General features: G+C 38.5%; 1 protein-coding gene across 1 annotated transcript in view; it reads left to right on the top strand.

Annotated features, from left to right (window-relative positions):
* WWC2 (WW and C2 domain containing 2) overlaps positions 1-25,480 on the top strand; it is a 95,674-nt gene that overhangs the window by 54,562 nt on the left and 15,632 nt on the right. Inside the window, exons 6-18 of the mRNA XM_030948441.1 lie at positions 1,627-1,756; positions 2,430-2,576; positions 3,631-3,704; positions 6,853-7,095; positions 11,728-11,817; positions 12,774-13,381; positions 16,788-16,911; positions 17,731-17,811; positions 17,895-17,981; positions 21,118-21,310; positions 22,872-23,042; positions 23,827-23,939; positions 24,937-25,129. Of these exons, the coding sequence (XP_030804301.1) occupies positions 1,627-1,756; positions 2,430-2,576; positions 3,631-3,704; positions 6,853-7,095; positions 11,728-11,817; positions 12,774-13,381; positions 16,788-16,911; positions 17,731-17,811; positions 17,895-17,981; positions 21,118-21,310; positions 22,872-23,042; positions 23,827-23,939; positions 24,937-25,129 (2,254 nt within the window). The remainder of the gene's footprint in view (positions 1-1,626; positions 1,757-2,429; positions 2,577-3,630; positions 3,705-6,852; positions 7,096-11,727; positions 11,818-12,773; positions 13,382-16,787; positions 16,912-17,730; positions 17,812-17,894; positions 17,982-21,117; positions 21,311-22,871; positions 23,043-23,826; positions 23,940-24,936; positions 25,130-25,480) is intronic.

Raw genomic sequence — 25,480 nt, 5'->3', positions numbered from 1 at the left:
ATAAAAACTCATGCTGCTGTCCCAGGATTAAAGGTTAGCCAATCATGCTGGTTTTATTATATTAATTCAACAATGAAGTATTGTTTTAAAGCAGCTTGCTCACAAGCCATTTTGATAGGAATCCAAAGCATGTTTCAGAAACTGTCAACAGCATTCCACAGAAACACAATGGACGTTTGTTTTTAAAATTCAGTCAGCCACTTTCAAACAGTACTAATCCCATTAATTTAAAACAGGATGATGGAATATCTTATATATCAGAGATCCTTCTTGTCTATCTTAATTATATACAGAATAAAGCAGTAGCAACTTGAATGTGGCATGTCATATTACTAGACAGCATGTGGTGTATTACCCAACCGTTCATTCATGATCCCAATTGTTGGTGTATCCTGTATCTATTTGACCTTAGCAACCTGGTAAGTTACCAGAAATTGAGAGTTGTCAGACAGTAAGTGCCTGCCTATGAAAGAGTTCGAGGAACTTTCAAGCTAAAATAAATATGTCCTTGAATAGGAATGATTGCCAAGTCACAGAAGTAATTTCCTTACACAAACTAAGTTCAGTTTTCTCAAAAACTGGAATGTAGGAAAGGAGAACAGACATGCTCACAGCTTTACAAACTACTTTAGAACTTTGATATTTTTGTAGCTAAAACTTTAAGAAAAATAGAATTCAGTTACAGGTGTTTTGTGCAAGTTGCTGTTCTTGCTGGGGATGCTTATGATCACTTCTGGTTTGTTCACTCCTCACTGACAAGGCTGTTAACTTCCAGCAAAGATGATGGATGATGATAAAAAACAGAAAACCAAGAATTTATTCTCTAGTAAATGCTTGATTTTTATCAAGATAGCTGTTGGTTGGTTTTAATTTTTGAAGCACAGCTGCAGTCATTTTCATGATGCTATGAAATACTCTGTTAAACTAGAGACCAGAGGAATGTGTTTACAAACTGTAGTTCTTGAAGGAAATATGGAAAGACTGAAATGAATTGTCTTTTTATCTCTAAGTTTAGGGTAGCCTTTTATTACTTTCAGGTTTCAGTTTCTAAAATCATTCGTAGTTCAGGACTTTAAGTTCAGGAATTGTCCAATTTATGACATATGGTATTAATTATCCAGAGATTTTGTGAATAAAGAGAGCCTGGTGACTGGCTGAGCAGAACAGCTGTTCCAGGCAGTTAATGCCCAGGATTAGAGTGAACTAGAGGGAAGCTGAGACAAGAATGGTGCTGGTTATGTTTCTGCTCAGAAAGGCTGATTAGTACCGAGAAGCCAGCCTGTCTGCCTGTCTCCCATTGTGGGTTTGGGTGGAAGGATACTACTTGAAATAAATTCTGCTTCTGTAAGGAGCACAAACAGTTATTAGTATGAGAGAGTTATGGTGGGAATGGGAATTTTGACAGTATTGTCAGCAATAACTCTGTGCTCCTTGACATTTTTGCCAAGGATTAAATTGTATTTAAATGAAGATTTCAATGTCATTTTTCCTTTCCATGGCTGTTGAAAGAAATGGTATCTCACCTCCTTCCCTTCTGTTCTCTAATTCTGCTTCTGCCTGAAGTAGAACAGCAGAGACATTAGTATGATTTTCTCTATCTGCTATTAATATTCTGTCTTTCCACAGAATTGACCAAAAAATGTCTGGAGGCCAGAGTGGGTATGAGCTGTGTGAGGCCAAAGCCATCCTGAAGGAGCTGAAGTCCATCCGAAAGGCGATCACATCAGGCGAGAGAGAAAAACAAGATTTAATGAAGGTATTTTGGTTGGTTAATGGAAGTTTTGTGTGGATTTGTTTTAACATGACTCACTTCCCTGATGATAAATTCTTCACATTTTATACTTTTAAGGGATTCTCAAAACTCTTTGGGCCAAACTAGTATTAAAATTAAGTTTCAGATGCAGAAACTGAAGCCTGTGACATTCCTAGTTCAAAAACTGCTCTGTGTCAGACAATATAGATTTTTTTTGGAACTTGAATTAAGGTACAATGCATATGTTACCTCTAAAGTACAATTTAGAATATTAAGTGGACAAAATTGATATATTCTGAGATGCCTGACCATTTTGTAAATCAATGAAAGTTTTCCTAAAATAAATTGTCCTATTTCCATATTTGAAAGCAGATTTCCTTTTTAGTTTTTTTTTTCTTTTCAGCAAAACTCATAATTGCTTGACAAATTAAAAAACACAAGTCCCAAAACAGACACAAACCCAAATGAGCAGCTTTTACATTTTCACAGGTGTTGGTCATCCTTAGTGTCACCTATGAATGGCTTGATTAAAAGGATGGGTTGCTTAATTTGAAATAAACCTGGAATTTTTATTGTGGAGTCTTTTATGTATATATCTTTTGGAGATAAACTGGTATAAACATGGTGAAGTGCAAAGGAACTTTAATGCCACTTTCTTTCTCTGATTCCTGGACAGAGTCTTGCAAAGCTGAGGGAAAAATTCAGTGTTGACCAAACCACTGAAACATCTGAACCAGACTTGAGTTCCAGCTCTGTAAACTCACAGCTATGTTTTCCTAGACAAACTCTGGATACAGGGTCTCAGACTGACATTTCTGGTGAGGTGAGCTTTTTTTTCATTTTGTCCAGTGTAAAGAGAAGTTGAAAAAGAATGCTACTGTTAATGGAATTGGAATCAAATGGCTGTTCGCTGCTGCAGATAGCATATATAAGTGTACTTGTTTCACAGAATTACTTAGAATCACTTGCGCTAAAATTACTTTTCTGATTTTTTGCCCTTGAATTTTAAATCAAGATTCAGATAAACTTTATACATCTGTCACAAAGCATTTATGAAAATCTGATTTAGGCAAATAGTACCAGTACAGTGAAGATCAGGAGAGGTGGATAGTATATTTTTTTATTTATCTATAGGATGTGTTTCACCTTACAGACCTATTAAATATGAAGATGAATTTTTGTTTTTCTTTAATTTTCAGGAAAAAGATCTCAGAATTTAAATGCACAATTTCAACAACTGAAAAACTGTTCATGGAACTACTTAGTGATTAGTGTTCAGTGATTTAGTAAAACCTCATTTCACTGATATTATATTTCATATACACAGAAGGCTATTTAATTTTGATACCTTCTTTGACGTTCTGCAAGCTAAGGTTGTAAGAAAGAGAGTGTACAAGGTTTTCCAGACAAAGAGCTTGTCTATGTTTTGTAACACATTTATTAAAGTCTAACTTTGAATTGCACTGACATAGTTCTGAGTTCAACAGAATTCATAGTAGATCAGAATTTTCAGTGCAGTCGCTGCAAGAATTCTTTGAAAAGTAAGAAAGTAAATTCTTTGAAAAGTGAAAGAGTAAATTCTTTGAAAAGTAAAACCTCTGGCTTTACTGTGATGGAATATCGGCATTTGATGGTACAGTAGCTAAAAATGTATGAAGTGGCTCAGAAGAAAACAGCATTGTTTTGTACAGCTGAGTAGATGAGAACTAGGCATTTAACAGCAAGTGTGGGGCTGGCTGCAGGGGCAGGGTGGTAGTTTTATTTTTCTTTAACTTGTAATTTTTCTAGCCTCTGCCTGGGTTTAGTTGGTTCGTTTAAAACCTTTGCATGGAAACGAGGCTACTTTTTTTGTTTGGTTGGTTTTGTTCCCTCAACAGATCGGAGCAAGAAATAGATCGAATTTAGCAGAGAAGGTCAGACTCAGTCTGCAGTACGAAGAGGCCAAGCGAAGGTAACAGGGGCGGTGGGAGCGTCCGGGGCCGGAGGCGCCCAGTGCCCGGGAAGCTGCAGGCGCCAGCGGGGCAGGGAAGCTGCCGGTGCCCGGGAAGCTGCCGGTGCCCGGGAAGCTCCTGCTGCCCGGGAAGCTGCCGGTGCCCGGGAAGCTGCCGGTGCCCGGGCAGCTGCCGGTGCCCGCGGCTCCAAGGCCGGGCTCGCAGCGACATCCAGTGGGCGGCACCGCCGCGCGCCCTGCCGGGGACTGCAGCACTCGGGAGCGCTGCAGCTATTCCTTAGTGCTAAACTGGATGTGTTGTGAAACAAAATTAAAACGCTGACAAATTACTGGCTGTTCCAGGATTAAGGGAATAGAGTGAGCTGGCTTTCTGAGGAAAGCAGTCACCAGGTTATTTATGTCCATTATATCCTTCTTCAGGATCATAATTTCACTTTACTATACCACCGAAGGCTCATCAGTTTTAGAGTTGCTTCAGACTTCCAGTGCAGATTTAGTAGGCTTAATTATTTCTTTTTTCCCTTGGGACTTTAGATAATTTAAAAACTTGTTATCACTATGGGTTGGCTTTTTTTTTCATTAGTTTAATTTGAGGAGAAAAGAAGTCAGGAACTGCTCTGCTGATGAATGTGGAATGCCTTTCAAATAAAGTTCTGTGGTGCTTGCCCATGAAAGTGGTGCCATCTTGATGAATTGCCACAGCACTGAAAAATGGGCATCAGGAAGCAGAATATTCAGGGTTCGAATGACATCTTCTGGTGAACCAGAAGTGCTACATTATACTGGGGCAAGATTTACCATTGGCATAGCACTCTTGTGTGGTATTATTTTCTAATACTTGTCGGCAAATTATTTGTCAGATATTCAGAAGCCTTATTGCTTTTGTTGTGGAAGTTCTTTGTAATTTAGGGGAAATAGAAATCTAAGCACTATTCCAAACCATAAGTTTTGGGTTTTTTTAAACTATGAAGAACTAAACAAAGCAACAAAATGAAAAAATAGCATTCTTCCCCAGATGAAAACTGTGCCTAGAATGCCATTTAATCTGAGATTTAAATATTATTTCAGTTGGAAAACTGTGGCATGGTCACAAAAAAAACTACAAAATAAATCTGCAACTTAGAAGTACCAAGTAACGGCTTAGTTGTTAGTTTTTAAGTTTTAAAGGCAGGAGTTTTAAAGGCATGACTGGTTTTTTGCCTAATTTCAAATGTATACTTCCTCCTACAGGGTAGTAGCTACCATCCTTACCAGTAACAACAGTAATCCTTTATATGCTCATCATGGATCATAAAACCCTATTGTATAATCAATGCATTCATCAGAGAACACCAAGGATATTGTGTTTGTTCAATATTGAACATGTATGATTTTGGCTCAGAATCATCATGTACATAAGGTTAATTGTCAGGTGGTCACTTGGACAGAGATAGGTGGCTTTGTTTCTCAGGCATAATTCATCCAAAACCTGATCACCCTATGTTCTGGCTGTGTCTTGATACCAAGAAGTCCCAGCATTGCATTTCATCTTTCTTTTGTAGGAACAAAAAGCTTCCTTGAAGTAAGTCAGTTTGCCACTTCTATCTTGGGGTGTGGGGGAAAGAGAAAAAAGGAGAAACAGTACAGTGCTCAGAATGTGGAGTACTGCAGCACAGGATCTTTCTTTCTCACAAATTACTTAGCCAAGAACATGGGTTGAAATTTCACTGTATGTAACTTGGAATAATGAAGATGCATACCAGTTTGCACATGAAGTTCAGTTCCTAATTATACCCCTTCTCCAAGTATTGTGGCCAGTGTAGCCATCATTGTAATTTAATAAGTGTTGACCATCTTCTCTGAAATACTAAATGTGCAAATTCTCAATTATTTTGTGGTGAAATAGCTAAGATGAAGAGAGGATCTTATAAAGAGGAACTTGTAAGTGAACATCTCTACTTGAAAATTATCAGATAATTTTGTACATTGGAGATTTGACGTTGCTTAGCCAGCAGAATGTCTTGAAGAGGTGGAGTGTTCATAACTATGCTGAATTCAGTTGCAGTGGTTATTCAAAAGGATCTGACACAGCATGTTGACAATCTTACCCTGATGTAGTGAAGATCTGGCTAATATTCCTTTTTGGCTTGTTGTGGCATCCCACCCTTAAGGGGAAAGGAGCACCCAAGATTCATAGATGCTTATGGTCAAACAGGAATGACAACAGTCAAAGAGTCAGCAAAAGTGTAGGAACTTGTATTAGTAAATTATACACACAGCTTGGAAATTGGAATGTCAGTCCCTGACCTCCTAGTATAAACAAGTGGTGATGGATTTTGAATAGGGGGTAGAATGAAATTGGAAAGGGAGAGAAAAGAAGAGAGCAAGGAAACAAACAAACATTCACCAGCCCTGGCCCCAGCATCAATCCATCTGATGGGGTGTCCAGGGTCCTGGGGTACCTATGGGGGTACCTGTTTATAGCCAGGCTTTCCCTGCCCTGGAGTTCCATTTCTCACTTTCTATGCAAATTAGCTATCATGAGCAGTCTGTTCTTCCAGGCCTTTTTGGAAATGGGTTGAGGGCTTCAGGAGCTTTGGTGGTCTTGATCCCCCCCTACTGCAATGGGAACAGCAGTGGCATGAACTCAAACAGTTGAGTTCATCTCTTTTCTCTTTAGGTAGCTACTGTTTTATTGCCTTTTTCTTTAATTGAATAGAAGAGCAAAGCTTTTGTCTTAAGATTTGCTGCAGTGAGCACCTTGCTGTGGTGCACATTCTTTCACCATGGCCGTGTCTGTTTCTGAGGAGCCCTCAGCCTGCCACAGCGTAGGAGAAATCCATCATACTTGTGAATGAGTAAAGCATGGTGCCACTGCTATGTTGCAGACAGGTTGCTTTCAATAAAGCTTTGAATAACATTGTGACTTGTACTTGAACTGGAATAGGAGCAACTAATTTTTAATGCATATGCATGTTGCTGCTGGCCTTAATATATGGCCTGATTTTCTGGCATAGTCTGTGTTCTTGTGAAACAAAACTAAAAGTAGGGCCTTGAGTATAAAATGTTGTTATATCCTGATATGTTTCAAAATATTGTATCACTTCTGTCTTTCCTGGGCTTTGTGTGCTGTGCTGGACTCAAGTAAATCTGCTTTGTTTTATTTTAGCATAGCTAATTTGAAGATTGAACTCTCTAAGCTGGATAGTGAAGCCTGGCCTGGAGCACTGGATGTGGAAAAGGAAAAACTGATGTTAATCAATGAAAAAGAAGAGCTTTTAAAGGAGCTTCAGTTTGTTACACCACGCAAACGGACTCAAGACGAGCTAGAGCAGCTAGAAGCAGAAAGGAAGAGGCTTGAGGAAGAGCTGGTGTCTGTGAAAAGCACACCCAGTCAAGCACTTGCTGAAAGGTAAGTGGTTGCTTTTTGCTAATATTAAATGCTGCTTTCTGCAATCTAACCTTTGTACTCATTGCAGATCCTGAACTATGCCTTGATGGGCTGTTTTCCTTCAGTGACTGTTCTGTGTAGGTCTTAATTAAATTTGTTATTAGCCCAATGGGCAGAGAAACAAAGAAGTCTTCAGTACTGTGAGAGAATGTGAACACCCTGTATCTGCTCTGCAGTATCAGTTGCTCTGCATTTGTTAGCAGCATGAAAATGCCTGTGACAGATGTTAAATAACTGAGGAATGTCAACACACCAGCAGGAAAGCAATACATCATTCACTCATTTCTGATAATAGCTGTAAACTGTTTGAACTCAGGTTACAAAGATTATCTTGATTGTTGCAACATCTGAAGCCTTTCATTGTGAGTTTTATTATGCACAAAAATGCAACCAAAAGGGGGAAAATCCTCGAAAGTTCAGAGGAGAAGGATAATTGCTGCAGAACTTTCCTAACTTGCTGCCACCTAACTAGTAAGGGTAGCTACTCTCACAATAAATTGTTTTTAGCTGTATTCAGACTTTGAGAAAATCAAAGCTGACTGTCACAGATGGACTTTTCATCAGCTCTAAGTGGAAATAAATTTAGGGGCACCTCTAGCCCACATAAAATACAATAAACACAAAATGTCATTGTGTGTATCAGTGTAGTATGCCTTACTGAAGTAATACAATCAGCATTGTGCGGCTTTCTTACTTCCCTCTACTAGGAAACACCTGCTGTTGCTCCAGTGTGCTGTATGGCCAAATTCCTGTTATAGGATTAGAAGCTGAGTCCTAAATTCTAGCTGAGTAACAAGGAAGTTTTTTGCTTACGAAATACAAATGTGTGTTTTATGCAATATTTTTTAAAACATTTTTACACTTTATAATAGTTTAAATTGCACTATATTAATAAACCAAATATGTTTTAGAAGAGGGGAACTATATTTTCACAGGAGAAGCTGCCTGTCTAAGATAAATTAAATCTAAGATTTTGATAATATGCTGTTGTATAGCTAAATCTTGACTCAAGTTATAAATAGGTAGCTGGTGTCTGAATTTTGTGATTGGGATTTGCTTTAGTGCACAGTAAGTTCTGCACCTGTTTTCCCATATATGTCAGGTGCCAAACTTGGAGTACCAAGGGCAAGTAAAATTATCCCCCATTGTCAAGAATAAATTAATTTTCCATGTGTAGTGACAGAATGAGTTGTTAGAGCTTCCTTTTCCCCCCGCTCTTTTCCTCAAACTTTTTTCCTTTGATTTTTAATCCTGAAAATTTGGAGTGTTTGGGCTTTATTTCCTGAAGTTAATGTACAGTATGTTGTGCTCTGCTGATTGAGGTAGCACTTACAGTGGCTTCTGGGTTGCTTTTTTGTTATTCCAGTGAATCTCCAGTGAATTTCTAGCTTCAACTGTTTATATTAAAACTGTCTCCTTTGGTGACTTCAGAGCACATAAATTCTTTCATATGAGGCTATTTTGAGGATTATTTCTAGTTTGTCTACTATGAACATAAAGTGAATCTTCTTTTTCAGAAGGATTCAGATGATGAAACTTTTTCTAAAATGTTAATTTAAAAATAATACATTTTATTGTACCAGATCAATCAGCAGGATTTTGTTTCTTGGAGATGAGGGAGGTTCCCCTCTCTGTTCTCAGTGGAGGAACCATGCCATCTTCAAAATCTTGTGCTATTGTTGCATTACCATTTTCTTCTACGAGGTTTCATTAATGCCTTCAGTTTGCAGTGTGTTCACAGGTAATAATAATGAAGCAGCAGCATAAGAAGCTGTGGATTGTGCCAGAGCTTAATGCAATGAGGGTTCTTTCATTTGGTTTAGTGGTTTGGGTTTTTTTATTTCTAAAGGGAAAAGAAACAGGAGACGTGCTCTGACTTAAAACAAAAACATTATAGCATAGCCCTGGGTTATTTTGGTGCAGGATGCTGAAATTGCCACTAGTAGATGTACGTGGATTCAATTTACAGAAGGAGGGTGTAGATCATAACATATCAACTTCAAAAAGGCAGAGACAGGGCATACTCTGGCTGCTTTAAGAAGCCTTAAAGCAACTGTGTAGAAATAACTGGATTGTGAAACTGTTGAGAACTACTTGCTACTTTCTTGCCTCTGAGTTCCATTATTGCTTTAATCCTTGGCAGTAAGGTTTACTCCCAAGTAAACACAGCCATTTGAGCAGGTCCATGATTTAAGTACTTGATTGTGCTGTTGCCTGCAAAATGGGCACCTGCTCTTGTGCCTGTGACAAACATGTCCACCTAAGTCTGTATTGAAAGGTCAGGTATGTGCACTTTACCTTTTATATGTATTTTCTTTAAAGATTCACTGCACCTCTCAGCAATGTTACAATCTAAGATCAAAAGAGAAAGATGTCTCACTAACACTAAGTCCCTCCTGCAAGGAGGAATAGGTTAATTTAAATAGAAGTGGTGCAAAAAAGAGAGACTGAGAGAGGCCCGTGTCAGAACAGATTACACAATGGTTGTTTAGGTGCTTACACAGGGGTTTGTGGATATTATAGTTCCTGCTTGTGCTATAAAGAGGGAAGGTTCATTGTCTGAAAGTTTTGGAGGGTTTTTTGGGGTTGTTGGGGTTTTTTTCCATTTTGCCGGATGTAGGATGAAAAAACTTTACCTGAATCTCAGTTTGTTGTGACATCATAAAATTACTTCCTGCTTTTCCTCAGACTTCCACAAGTGATTCATCACTTGGCTTGTGTTTGAGATTTGTGACTACCATCTTTCTGACATTAGCCTGCAGGTATTAACAATTGTATTTAATTACTAGTAGATCAAATTACTTCCAGGAAAGAAATTTTTTTCAGGTGCTAAATTATAAGGGATAAATTATGTTTATCAACCTCCTTAAGATGGTAACAGAAAACAAACTGTTAATTGTGCTTTTGAGACAAAAACCAATTAAACCTTTTAGTTCAGTAGTACAAATTCAGTTGCTATAGTGTCTCTCTCAAGGTGGCTTTTTTTGAGGACTTCATTCAGAGCAATTCCTAAGCTTTTATTTTTTTCCCGTCTTCTGCCATTAGTAGTTGAACACAGAGCAATTTCTATGCCTCTTCCTTGAGGAAAAAATCATAGCTCACTACCGAAAAGCCACAAAAGAGCTGGTGAAGAGCACTCTTGCTTGGGAAAAGCAGGATAGATTAAGCTTTACAATAAGACAGAAAGCATCAATAAATAGTAAAATTATTGGAGAGAGTGTCTGATACTATAGATGAACATAATTCCTGGTGTGGAAACCTGTGTGTATGTCTTCCACAGAATGAAATACTGTGTATGCATTTATAACAGCCTTAGCAGGTATTGGCAGATAAGCACATCACTGCAGTGTGAGAGCACTGTGGCGTGGGCAGTGGAGTGGAAGTCACACCCTGGCTGACCTCGGGGTAACTTATTCACCTTTGCATAACCCAGATTTGCTCACTGAATAAGCATGGGTGTAAGCAAGTGCTTTTCATGCTTTGCTGAATCAGGGACTTAATGTACTTTGCTGGTATCTGATGTTCAAAGGGAGTGAATTCTGAGCACTCTTGAGTATCTAATTCAGTTAATTCACTTTGTGTAAGAAAGCAATGGTTGATCTTTCTTGTTTCTCAGATTAGTAGCTGGAGAGCTTGCGATGTATCAGTTGACTGAGCAAGGCCTAGAGGAGAATATAGTAATCCACAACTACAGGAGGATTTTAGCTGAATCCACTGAAAGCAAGCAATTTATTTACTGTAAATGGAGTGATAAAAGGGAATTAAAAGAGGGGGGGAAATCACTCCAAAGGTTAGTGAATCATTTCTCCTAGACAAGAGGAATAGGAGCGTTCCCCATTTTGTGGCTTTACAGCTGTTCTAGATAACAAAGCAGGAGGCAATAAATCCTGCCTTCTCATAAAGGTGAACTTGATGATGGGCATTACAATGCTGTGTGGCTCTGAGGTGCTGACAAAGCTGTTGGGAATGTAGAAATCTCTACCAAGGATTCCTAAATATGGTCTGTAATCTCAGAACCTTTCACTGAATGCTGCTTTGATTTCCTGTGCTTTATCTCTATAGAAATATTCTGAAATTAAAGGGACTGCTTTGATTTTAAACTTCAAATGATCAAAACTAATACTGGTATTACTGGTATTGGTGTTCTTTTGGTTTTCCTGGTTTTGTTGATTGTTTGGTTTTTTTTTCCCTAGAAATATATTAAGTGAGGAGGGAGTCTGCAGTATGGCTTTTAAAAACTGCATGAGTGCAGATCTTATTATCCTGAAGTTGCAGCTATTTTCCCAGTGCTCATTTGTTACTCTTTTATTGGGTGCATGTTCCCCTTGGTACAGTGTGAATGTCCCAACCCTGTGCTTGCTTGTACACTCAGCAGGTTTGTTACAGTGCTTGGTATTCTGCAGGTAGAGTCACTCTGCTGAAGCAGTTGGGGTTTTATGATTAGACTGAGAGCTAACACAGTATTTTGGATTTTAGTCACTGGCAACCTGATAAAAAAAATGAGGGATCTTCACTTTGTTTCTTTTTTATCTATAAAATGCTCTAGCCTATTCTATAATGCTTTCCTGAACTAATATGTACATATTTTTACAGATTAAAATTGGAGGAGAGAAGAAAAGACTTGGTACAGAAACTTGAAGAAACTACAAAGTTAACTACCTATTTGCATTCACAGCTTAGGAGGTGAGACTGTACTGCATGATGTAAGACCTGTTTTGTAGTAGATCTGGATGTCTCAACTTCATTCTTAGGTTTATCTCTTAGCTGGAAGCTCAGCAAAATATATTCAAGTAAAAAAAATGCAAATGTAATAGCTCCAAGTGTTTTGTCACCATGCAAACCTGGTGTACTTTTATAATTTCAGCAAATTTTCTAAGTTGATAGTTCTGTTATCGTTCAGTAAGTATATTTTAAGTGTTTAGAAGGGCCTGCTTGAATTATTTTTCCTGACATTTTTTCCCAGCAGTCCTCCAGAACCAAGGCAGTGGCACTCAGTTTCTCTGGCCCAGCAGGACTCCCTATTTCTTTTTATTAACAGGACAAGTGCAACAATCCTAACCTATTTAGTGCAATACAACAGACAAGATTGCACGTTACAGCCTTTGCCATAATTTACATTGTTAGATTTACTGTGCATGTGGAGTGTGTGCTGTCACGCAGATAGGAAGCAGTTCTGCTATAAGTTGTCTATCTGGCATCTTTCACAGGTGCTTGGGCATAGGGTGGGCTGCATGACTTGCTCTAGAGGTGGCAACACTCCTCTGCTGTTATAGGCTCCATCTTGGGGATCCCTGTGCTGTCTCATTGACCACATGAGCACCCACACCAGAGTGGAGCAGGTTGCCAGTGGGATATAACAGCTGAGAAGGCTGCTGTTACTGCCAAACCACAAATCTGCAGCCTTCTCCAGAAGAAAAGCGGTTTAGGCAGGTGGCCAAAGGCTGGGTAAATTGCCCTGATAGTGTGCAGGTTGGGCACACTGAGCTAAGACAGGTATAGATGCTTAAAAAACATAATGCCTCAAGCAGCCTTTGGTTGTAATCTGTTACAAGGCAGATTCAGTCAAGCTTCCCTTTTTTATTCTGTTTTGTGCTGGTTTAGTTTAGTAACATCAGCATGTGTTTGTGCTTTGTTTGCAGCCTCTCAGCCAGTACGTTATCTGTGTCTTCAGGGAGCAGTTTGGGATCCCTGGCATCCAGCCGGGGCTCTCTGAACACATCAAGTAGAGGCTCGCTAAACTCGCTCAGCTCCATGGACCTCTACTATAACCAAGGCGAGCAAATTACAGATTTGGACTATCAGTACAAACTTGATTTCATGTTGCAAGAGAAAACTGGTTACATTCCTTCGGGGCCTATCACTACTATTCATGAAAATGAAGTGGTCAGTTCCCATGGGAGACTCGGTTACAGTGACTCTCCTTCAGCTGCAGACCATCCCAAATTGACTGAACCTCCCAAATCTGTGACATCACTGTCTTCCAGATCCTCTCTCTCCTCCTTGTCCCCTCCAGGGTCCCCTTTGGTTTTAGAAGCTGCATTTTCAGTGTCAGCTCAAAACTCCCCTCTGCATCACCTCACTACGGACTTCGAAGACTCTGACCTTTCAGGTGATTTTGCAGGCATTAGCTTCTGCGAGAACCAAATATTATTGGACTCTGAAGCCAGAGCAGGATCTCAGACTCCTACAGATGACAAAGGTCTAAACATTAGGCAGCCTCTGCCTTCTCTACATGAAGGAAGTTCAGGTAATTAAAAAAAAATCTAATGTCAAATGTATGTGCAAGATGAAAATTAACAGCTGGTTCTTGAAATGAGGAGGTACCTTGTGTAACTGAAGAGTATCTTGATCAGCATGCACTTGCATGTTCTGAGGGATGCTACCTAACTTCTAGTTTTGGCTGCAGAGAGCTGCAATCACCCTGATTCTGTCCATATTTTTCCATATCTATTTTAGAAAGTAAGTTCATATATTGCAATCTGTCACGAAAACAATAACACAAAAACCTGAAGCTGGATTTTGAAAGCAGGGAGGATGCATGCTGTTCCTAGGTTTTATCAGGATGTATATAGAGCAAACACCCTCTGCTGGTTTTTTGACAACTTGAAATCAGGTACTTTTTTGGTACTTTCTCATTGAAGAGTAAGTTACAAACTGGCATCCTCAGTAAAAGAGACTTCTGGACTGCAAATGATGTGTTATGTGTATCTAATTATTTGAGCCTGCTGTCACTGAAAGATCTACGTTTCATTTTGAATTGAGAAAGACAGGTGACTACATTACAGTGAGAGTTTCCCCATTTTTAACATAAATTTCACAGCTTTTGGCTTTTTATCCAAGTTAGAACAGAGCTCCTAAGTGAGTCCAGGATCCCCTGCAGTCTGTGGGTAACTTCCAAAAGAATGAGACATCTTGACCTAAAGCATACTTCCCTTTAAGGAAGAAGGGATGAATGACTGTGAGTTATCAAGGTATCCTTAGTTACTAGTTAATTAGGTGTTATGAATTCCACTTCTGGTCTGTATCAAAAGCTATACAGCATACTTAATCATCTTATATTGTCAAAATCTTTGGCAGAGCCAGAATTTCAAAACTCCCAGCTGTCAAGATGGCTTGTGCTCCGTCTTGGAGTGCTCACTTTGCTGCCTTTTGTTCAGGCTGACAGTATGTTGTGCTCTCTCTGCACATTTATTCTTTTCTAGTGTCATTCTGTGTCTTTGTCTTCAAGTATGTTGCAAACCATTCATGTTTATGTTACACTCTGTTTTCTCAAGGAAGAACTGAGTGAGACAGATTTCCAGTAGTGCTGAGCACTGGCAGCCCTATTTGAAACCTGGTCAGTACCTGGAATTTCCAATTGTATTTCTGAGCTGGTAGAGAAGCAGCTAACTAAGGAGTTTGGTGTTTTAGAGAATAAACATGGCCTAGCTCTTGAGCATTGTCCAGATTTATTACCAAGTTTGAACCCTTGTGCTTGGAGTTTTTAAATTTATAATAAAAGTACCTTGTCACATTCATACAGTTATATATTTTAATGAAAAATTTGCTTTTATTTTTTTAATTCTCTCAAGGAACTGTTGTAACATCTGTTGTCTAATTAGATTAGCTTACTGCAGTACTGTGGTAATTTCAAAGTTGGCCAGAGCAATGTGGCACCAGAAGAGAAAGGTATGGTGTGCTTAGTACAAGCTGGGAGGCCCCACTCTGTTCCACTGTGCAAAAAGAAAACAAGAAATTGACTGATGTCCTAATGGTCTGAACCTGTAAAATGCAAAGCTGAAAAAACATGGAAAGGGAATTTGGGGGGAGAGAGTCTTTTTGTCCTTTGTCTTTTCAAGATAGTGTAGCACAGTAGTTATTTTACTTTAGAGCCATATTATAAAAGATTGAAACAATAATTAATTTTCCTGCCTGTATTTCAGCAGCATATCCTTTCCAAATTAACAACGATTTTCAGTCTGTCTTTGCAATCTGTCTGCAGCTGACATGGTTGGAGAACTGAATTGAACATGGCTTGGAATTTAGGAACATTTTGGGCTATGTGAAATCAGAATTTTTTAAAAATTATTTCTATAGGTCATTATTTTTAAAGGCATTGTGTGGTTCTCTAACATTTTTTCACTTTTTGAGGACCTCTTATTCTGGATATTGTCTGCTTGCCTTTTAAGTTATGGTTTTAAAATGTAAATTCATTCTGTGATTCTTCATACTGATACTTCCCCATGTGGCACCATATGCATAATACAGTTCGTCTTTAAACTTGTATTAAGGCTGCCAAAACAAGTATTTGAATTTTGAATAGCCAGGTATTAACTAATTACACTTCAATACCTCTGGTTTCCACAGTAAAATGGGCCTCATGGTGAGACTTCAGTAATTAACAGTGACACAGATCTGGGGTTTGTTCAGTTTTTCTACTCCAGTTTCATCCTTGAAACTGCTGTGATGCTGAATGGGAAGGTTTGACCAAACTCAGCCAGAGGCACTAAACCTGCATTCAGAGTTTCAGCCCACACACGTAGCTTTTTACAGGACTACAAATCTGAATACTGCTGAATCTTAACTTGGGCATAGACAAAGACTCGAAGGTAGTACAGCTCCTATTGTCATGTAATCTGCCCTGCCTCTCTAGCTGCAGTGTTCAGCTGCTTCTCTGGCTGTCTCTGACTTTGCTGTACAGGTGAACCATAGAGATATTTGCTCCTCTGCACATGTCCCTGCTGTCAGAAACCAAGTTGGAATATCTTGTAGTTCTTCCACAGTCAGTCTCTGTCATTGTCAAAGTCAATTCAGGCTGCCGTGGTAATTCCTAAGGGTAATCAATAAATCATGTCATCACCTTCACCCCTCACATGGTGAGGGGGAAGGGAAAGAGCACTTCATCATCAGGGAAAAAGCATTCCTACTGCCATAAATAAAAGCACAAATGCAGCAATCAATCATCTAATCTAGAGCCTGAAATTTTAACATCTTAACAGGATGTAAAGTCATGATTCAGATGGGGATGATAATGCATACCAATATCCTCACCCCTGGCAGATAAAAGGACTGTATAGGCCCTCAGCTTGCTGTGCTGCAGAATGTGGCTTCATGGCATGACACTCACATATGAATGCAAGTTGAAGATTAAAGCTAAGTAGTCATTGAAAACCTGTAGCAGAGAAAGTTTTTGATGATAGTAAACCAGAGAGGATTTTATTTCCAGCAGTTATATCACTGGGGAGAGGATGTCTGTCTGACTTTTGAATATTTAATAAACAGTAGGCAAGCGCTTGGCATGTAGCTGCAGTGTTACCACAGTGCTGAATGTGAACATGGCAAATACTGGTTTAAAGATCAGGAAAATGAGGGCTGATAATGAAGGATAATAACTGGCTCAACTGGCTCAGTGCATGAGGGTGATGATAGGAGTCTGTTTCTCTGGGAAGAAGTAATAGTACATTTTCAAGTTCATCAGTCTGGTTATGTCTGTAGCCCGAATATGTAGCAACAGCAGTACAGTCTTAGAATGTTTAATGATATGGAACAAAACTACTCTGTGATACTCAGCTAAGGGTCACCGCTTTCAACGTGACAACTTCCTGAGCTATGCTCATCTCTCTTTCTGACTGTTCATCTCTTGGACTAGTTTTCATTCTTTTTTCCTTCTGTAGGTGGTGATTTACCAAGAACAACAGCTGGTCATCTGCTTGAGGAGAAAACAGCTTGTGTATCTGCTGCTGTGTCTGATGAGTCTGTAGCTGGAGATAGTGGTGTATATGAAGCTTCTGTGAAACAGTAGGTTTGAGAAATCATGCAAGTCCTTCCACCAAAAGTTTAAATATATCTATGATCAGTTACACAGTACCTGCAGAAGTTGTTAACCAGCCCTGTCTTTTTTAGAAATAATTTGTATTTTCAGATGGAAAGGAAGGCATATTTGCCAAACAATGAAGTTTGATCTGAGGGTTATTTTTTGTGCTTGTATAACTTGGTTGAATAGCATTAATATATTTCTTTATAATCTTGGGGTTTTTTTCTTGCTAGAAGCATTCCCAAGAGAAAAGCTTGATTTAAACTATGCAGGTTCTGCCATGTGACTATTGTCAATACTCAGTTACTGTTTTTACATCTTGTTTTGTTAAGGATTTTTAAGATTGCATAGCAATTTTTTGGAATGTTTTTATTTTTAAAAAGAGGTTATAGAAAAGACATTAAAAAACTCTCTTGTAATGTTGGTATTAAAATAATCCAGGTTGAGGCTTAATGTTCACTGCAGTGATCAGGATATAAGAAACATATTTGCTGTTATTTTTTGACCAGACAACTTCTATAGGATTCTTCATACTAGTTTATATAGTATTGCCTGTAATCTTCAGTAATCAGCCTCAGGCCTTTCTGAATCATTGCTGCAGTTGTCAAACTATTCCAGTAGCAACTGACCCTAAAACAAGCACTGTTGTTGTGTAGGCTCTGAAATTCTTATTTGGAGTGCATGCTGTAATTAAACCAGCATGTGTAGGAGAATGGATATATGTTCTGTGTATGCATATCTTAATAATTACTGAAAGGTAACTATAAATTTCCAAAATTTGAGTATTTGCCTGGTTTTCCTAGACCAAATGAAACTGAGGACACTGTGTACAGTGAAGATGATGTAACAACTCTAGAGGCTGCTCAGGTACAAATAGGACTCAGGTGAGTGACCAGCAAGGGGAATATTTCTGTTGATCCATAAATGTGAATAGTAAACTTCCCTTGTATTGTCCTTTCTTTAACAGATATGACCACAGCAATTCAAGTTTTGTGATAATCATAGCACGGCTTAGAAACCTTCAAGCATTTCCTGTCCCCCTTGGCTCTAAGGTGTAAGTCAAACAATCACTGAGAAGTAGTGTTGAGATATTAGAATATAATAATAAATTCTAAAGAGTCTCTAAAGGAACCGGTTGATTTATGGCTTAAGAGCACTGAAATATGTACAGAACTTTTCAAACTGTTGTAGTATTAAGCATTGTAGTATTTATGTAATATGTAGTATTTAGTATTTGCATATTCCAGCAATGCTGCAAGAATAAGATGATATCAGGAAATTTGCACATCCCACTAAACTGGAATAAAAAAGGATTTTAAAATGGTGTTTTATCTACTGCTTCTAAACATTCCAGCATTGTGAGTGCAAAACAGCTATGCCATAGTTACCAAAACCATTCTTTTGATACTTTGGCATCCTTTCAGCTCAGAATGTTGTCTTTTTACATTTATGTGTCTTTTTGATGTAAAACAGTATTTAAAGCAGTATTTGTCTTTTAAGTGCACTTTTAAAGGAAAGGGGTAATTTAATAAATTGCAAGAGGACAAGCACAGTCACATTGAGATACACCATCCCTAACAACTACAGCTTGGGGTTCTGTTAGGAATTAGTTCTTGAGTCAAATTGGACCAACAAAGTCTAAAAGTAAATTGCAGTTTAAATCATATGTAGAGAAAAACCTGAATATGTTATCACTGAGTTTCTAATCCAAAATTCTCATCTGAATAAATAAGTACAGGTTGCCTTGGGGACACTTGTACTTGAGCAAGCTTTTTGACAGACTGTAAGATTACCTTAAACTGTTGAAAAGCTTAATAAGATTGGAGTAGGATATAAACAATCCTTGAAAAATTTAGTTTTCTTGCTGGTTCTTTTCCCTTTGTATCCCATTGCCTTAAATTTGATTGGCAGATAAATAGGAAGCCACTGGATATGGAAAGGATGCATTAAGGATAGAGGCCTGGGTGCTTGCTGGATTTTTCTGTTTGTTTTTGTTAATAACAAATGGTTGTTCTACTACTATCCTTCCTTCTTTGAACTAGTCTTTCCTCTGCTGACCTTCCAAGTCCACTAACATTTAGCACAAGAAAACAAAAAAACTGTAGAAGAATAAATTGACACAGGTGAGAGGAAAAGTAGATAATGTAGAATGGCAAAAAGATGTTCAGTAACATAAAGCTAGGTCAGAGCAGGCATCTTTTCAGGAATTAAAGTGTGAAGTTGTAATTGATAGTCAAGAAATCCTAACCTGCTGCTCCTAAAAGAGATTTGATGAAATTAAAGCTGCACAAAACAAGGAGGAAGAAGGGGCAGGGTAAAGGCAGGACCTTGCAAATAGCATTTTTTCTGCCACTTGCACTTGTGTGCATGTATGTATAATCTGTAGATACATACAATAACAAAAATTGGGTCTGTAAAAAGATGCTACGTTATAGCTGCATTTCCTAGAACATCAGTTGGATAAATGAGTACTTTAGTGAACCTTTACACATGGAAGAATAGATTTGACATGAGGCATTACTGATACTGTAAAAACTGCTCACTTTTAGCCTAGGTAGAGCACAGTCAAAGAATTACTGTGTCAGGGTCACTTCTTCATCAGTTGAGAAGTCATAGGTTTGTCACAGTAAAATCTAATTAATCAATCAACTCTTTAAGTTTATTAATTAAAATGAAAGTAACCACTCCTGTACAACAAAGTGAGAGAAAAATTTCTTTCACTTCTTTTTTTACCCTTCATTTGGCCTGATGACAATAAATTGGCAAACAGTTATTAAAAGAAAGTTCTAATGGACCACCTTTTAAACATACTTTTGATACACTTTATCTTCTATTCCTACATCTTTTATAAATGTTTTTAATTGCTCAGTCTATTAAAATGTCTGTTTTCAGTAGACTGCCAATTCCTCACCTACAGTTACATGAATACAGCAGCAGCATTACTGGAGTTACAATATGCTACCACTTCACCTCAGATTGGCGTGTCAAAATGCTGGATACCTGCCATCCAGGCTATACATGTGAACCAAACAACCTAGATTTTGCTCTTTATTCCAAGAAGTTTGGCATAACTGGGAAATAAATACTATGCCCAAATTTAAGTAAAAAAATTCGTGTTTCTCACAGACCTAATTTCTTTTTATTTAACTAATAAAATAAAACTAGTAAAATTAAGTTTTTAATAAAATTAACGAAACTCTGCAATAAAATTAACAAAACTCTGCATGAAGTCAGAAAATATAATAGTAGTGTATATAATAGTATATCGATTTTGAGAGAAAAAGTATTTTCCAGAATCATTTACATTGACCTACTCTTTCTTCTTGCTTTAGCCAGCTTCATTGTATTCTATTCTCTAGTGAATGCCATTTATATTTAAAGCCAGTACCAGAAACAGACTAATAGATAGGCACAGAAAAGATGCAAAACTATTACTATGCTCATTTGTGTGTATGAGAAACTGTGCAATAGGTAAATAGCACATACAAATTGGACTAAAATGTCTATACTGTGTCAAACTTCTGCTGAAGTGACACTTACAGGTTAGCTAGTTAACTTTTATCCACATAATATCCATTTCTACTGTTGTATGAAATGAATGCAGCCTTGTAACAATTTCAAGTTACTCACTGTGCTTCAATTTAGGCTTGCAAGACGCATTCTTCCAAGTTTCACTTAATATGTTATGAATTGATCTTAAGCAGCTATGGCCCTAGCTATTTTATTCCTTGCTTTCCTTAGTTTCCTGCTTTCTTTGGAAGTCTTGTTTGATTTGTTTCCTTAAAAGATTAAAAGGCATCACTGTTTTTCAGTGCTGCTTGCATTATTCTAAGAATTTAATTTTTACATCCACCCCAGTTCTTCTCATCTTTTTAAATTAACATGAAGGACATGTTTCCTACCACCTGTGACATGATCTTCATTGTTTACAGTACTAAACTTGGATAGAGTCAGAAACTGCTTCCACTCTAGCTTCTACTACCTCACCAGGCACAAAAATTCCTTCTTGGGAAATGTTTCTGCAAGGGAGTTCCTCACTCATCTTTGTCACCTCTTTTCCATTCCACTGATAAGTTACTGTTCAATTTTGTTGCTATGCAGTCCTTAAGTTGATGGGATGAACTTCTCCCATGCATCACCAGCAAGTGGCAGTTTAAACAGAGGTAAAGATGTTGTTTTGTTTCTGGCAGGTATATCAGAGTAGCAGTCCTTCCATCCTCCACTGATATCAGCTGTCTGTTCCGCACTAAAGTTCATCCTGCCATGGAAACCATTTTATTCAATGAGATATTCAGAGTAGCCGTTTCTCAAGTGGCACTGCTACAGAAGACACTGAGAGTAGATGTGTGTGCTGTCAGTAGGACTCGTCGGGAAGAATGCTTGGTATGTGGTTTTATTTCTGGTGCTTTTTTGGCGTGCATTTGTTTATAGTGTCCCCTCTTATTATGATGATCAAGGCTGCTAAAATTCCACAGCACTTGGAGACAAAGTCTGAAGCAAAACTTAGTTGTTGCTATAGTACCTAGAATACTGCCTTTCTCTGAAAATCCTGGTACAGAATCTAATCCTGGATGGAAGGTGTTTTGATAATTCTAACACTACTTTAACCCTTTAATTACAGATTGATATTCCATCTTTGCCATTTTATACATAAAACCCCTATGAACTTCAATGCTAGGTTTTAAAGTAAAAACTGTAGAAGAGCCACAGTAAAAAATAATGAGAGCAAACCCCTGTTATCGCCATTTGTCACAAAGAACAAACTAAATTACATTTTGGGAATTATTTTAGATTATATGATGGACACCTTTTTGGTCTTTATGATCTGTTGAAATAAAAAAGCATGACATTTATAGATCAGCCTATTGGAAGCTGTCACTTTGAATGTTGCTGTTAATCGTAGTCATCACTGAATCAGTGATGCTTCATTTACTTCCAGATTGCTTTTGCATGGTCTGGTACGACTCAAGACTAGTTTTTCACCATGAGAGGGATTTTAGTAGCACAGTGAGATTTTTGCAGTTACCACACACTGAAGAGATGCTGCAGTCTGCTGGGGTTCATTGGCTCTGACTACTGTGAAACAGCCTCACTTTCAGAATGTGGAAGTTAACTTAATTCCTGGGGAATGTGTTGGCCTTTTTCAGTGTGTAAGAGTTTTCCCCTGAGGAAAGGGAAGGGCAACAGAACAAAAATGCAACCTCTGGCAGGATACAAAGGTGAAGAAAGGACTCAACAATAACAAAAAACCCCAGCAAAGACAAGAGTTATTCCAAAGATCAAATGAAAGAGTTAGGAGTACCATCCCCAGCAGAATGCCCTGGACAGCATGACCAGGGTCTTGGCAAGAGCTATGTGTGCAGCCCAGCAGCTGTGGAGATAATATGCTTTGCCAAAGAACAAAGGATTTTAATCTCCAAGGCACAGCCCAAACATGAGTACTTCAGAAGTTTTCCCAGAGTACCAACTCAGTGGATGCCAGCATTTGTCCAAATGAAAGGGTTTCTTAATCTCTTTTACTGGCTTTTCATCTCCTTCTTCCCTGGTTAGAGCAAGCAAGGTCATCCATTATTTGCAATATGCATGATTTTTGTGGTGGGACAGTTGAAAAATCATGTGACACTTGCTATCCCACAAGCTGGTGCTGCACAGGTTTTCATTGCTGAATGCACTAGAGCAGGTGTGTGCAATACTGTGGTGTGGGGAGACATTTCTGCAACTGAAATAAGAGATGGCAGGATGGACAATATGAAGGACATTTCCATGTACTTCTATTTGTCAATTTTAACTGGAAGTAGAGGGAAATAGAAAACTGTACAGTTATAAAGGGAATTAAGGTTCATGTCAAATTTGTGCTGCCTGTTTTGCATGATGAGTACAGTAGAATGTTTTGTAGGAAACAGAACAAATTTAAATAATTTTTCCCTTTTCTTATTTTGTACAGGCTGGGACTCAGATCAGCCTGGCAGATTTATCTCTTTCTGATGAGACCTGTACTCTGTGGTACAACCTGTTGCCTTGCAAGCAGAGTCCTGGCAAAAAACCCAAGGAACAAAATGATGAATACTTGTTTCTGTTAAGCAAGCAATCACAGTCATTGGACTCACTGGACTTGGTGAGTGATGAGTTGGCTATTACTGTGATAGCAAGAAAAAAGCCAGAGACTCCAATTGTGCCATTGCATTGTAGTTATTTGAATGTGGGAACTGCTATCCCCTGAAGGTCCAAGGCCCTGTTTTGCAGGCACTTTTGTCCAGAGTGACTTTGTGTGAGTAGGGCCTACATGGGCTCTCAGATGGGAGTGGGGATATGGCAGATGCTTTTCACTAGATACAAGATTGCACTTCCAATTTGAAATTCTTCAGCTGTGTTTCTTTTTAGAAAGAATGTTGTTGAAGAGCTTCCTTAAGTGTGTAACTTATTTTCATAAGCATACATTAAAAATTGCAATATTAACTGTTTGAATCTGCATACTCAAAGCCATTGCATTGAACACGCTGTTTATGCAAAACATACTAACTCTTCTGGTTAAATAAGCTTTTCTGCTTTAATCCTTCTTAAGAGAACTGCATAGAAAATGTAACTTTGAAAAGCATCCTTTTTCACCTAAGAACAGTACGAGAGGGAAGATGAGAAAATACATTGAAGGATGACAGGAGTATATTTGATTGCATTGTCATTTTAAAACAAATTGTTTTTCATTGAGATTTACTCTGTATAAAAGGAATCACTCAGTGTGCTATACACTGACAAATCAAACCCCTTATCCTCGTGATCTGGGGGTCATTGTGTCTGCTGACATCAGGGAGCAGTAGGGTAATGCAGCTCTTGCAAGAGTTGTCATTTTCCTACCTGTTATGTATCATTCAACTCTGGTTTATCTTTTTCCTTGTGAGCAGGATGCTGTGTCAGCTCTGCTGGAGAGGACATCTGCTGAGCTGGAAGCAGTAGAACAAGAGCTGGCTGAAGATGAGGAGAAGGAACAAGAGCAAAGGGCCTCTGAGGAAGACTGGTAAAGACACTTTTCCTCCCTCACTGTTCATGCCTGAATGATTCAGCTCATTCTTCCTCTTCTTAGACAAACAAAAGAGCTGTACTTTTGGAGATCATAGATTCATAGAATGGTATGGATTGGAAGGGATCTTTAAAGATCATCCAGTCTATTGCTGCCGCCACAGGCAGGGACACCTTCCACTAGACCAGGATGATCAACACCCCATCCAACCTGGCCTTGAAAATTTCCAAGGCCAGGACATCTGTGGCTTCTCTGGACACCCTGTTCCAGTGCCTCACCACCACTGGAATTGGAGTAAAGTCTTGTTCTCTTGTATGGTCAATTTATTCACATTCTTTTAGGTTTACAGTCTCTTGACTGCTCTATGAACTCCTACTGCCATTGCTCCTCAATTCCATGTACATCTTTCTGGGAAACCACCTGGGTTGTGAAGCCACTGGGAATGTAGGAAAATATCAAATATTATAGTTGCATTAACTGTAACAGGCAAGCTGTTAGACTTGAAAAGAGAACTGCTGTCTGACAAAGTCAGTGTGGGTGCGCTTCCATTGATGATCTTGTTTTTGAAGAAAAAGTGAGCTTTCCCAAGAAACAGATTTCTTGCTAAATTGCTATTTGAGTTCTGTTATTGTTCAATTTCTTAGCTGCAGTGTAGAAGAAAATACATGCTTTACTGGGGGAAAGGGGGGAGTAGCCTTTTGTTTTATAACTTAAAACAAAAGTCCTTCAACATTAACAACGTTACAGCTATTGAATAGAGTGCAGTGGTGTCATAACAACCTTGAAGGTGAACTGTAGCAGTGCTGAGTTTTGCTGGAGGCAGCAATGAAATGGGCCTTCCCGTGAAGTTAGTGGAAACATTTGGCTGATAGTTGTTTTTCCTGTCAGGACAATGCATGCCTTACACATTAGTGCAGGTCTGGGCTTTGTGGTATCTTTCTCTGGTGAGCTTTTTCAGTTTCATAATAAGCCTGGGCTACTTCTGTTCATATAGGCTAGCGATGCTCGCAGAGGCCTCTGATGAAATTGTGGATGAAGAGGAAGATGGCGTTAAGCTGGAAGTAGAAGGTGACTGTAATGATGACCTGGGGTTACCAATGGATGCACCAGAAATGAATGAAGACAAAAAAAGAGAGAACAGTGATGAGGCCCAGGAAAGCCAGCAAGCTGCTGTAATTCTAACACTGGTGAATATCTTAAAATTCACATTCCTGCAGTATCTTACTATATCTAGAATCTATTTCTGAGCAATTAATATAGAAGTCTGCTGCATCTATGCATTTACAATTTGATGAGGCCTTTGCTGTAGCACTTGTATGTATGTGTAACAAAATTGGTGCGGTCACTTCTGAACTATGAAGAGGACATTGGACAGACATGCTAAGCAGGACTTCTAAGTCCAGGGCAATTAACCAAGACTCCCTATCTTCACTTTTTTTGTTGCATATGGAGGACATTCAAAATACAAGAGTAGTTCAGTAGCTTCAGCTTGTGCATATTTAAAATATTTCTGCACATCTGTTTCATTGTGTCCTTTT

The sequence above is a fragment of the Camarhynchus parvulus genome, chromosome 4 (assembly GCF_901933205.1).
Source record: "Camarhynchus parvulus chromosome 4, STF_HiC, whole genome shotgun sequence".
NCBI classification, from domain to species: domain Eukaryota; kingdom Metazoa; phylum Chordata; class Aves; order Passeriformes; family Thraupidae; genus Camarhynchus; species Camarhynchus parvulus.
The sequence above is the reverse complement of the archived record's forward strand: the minus strand, read 5'-3'. Positions and strand labels throughout refer to the sequence as shown.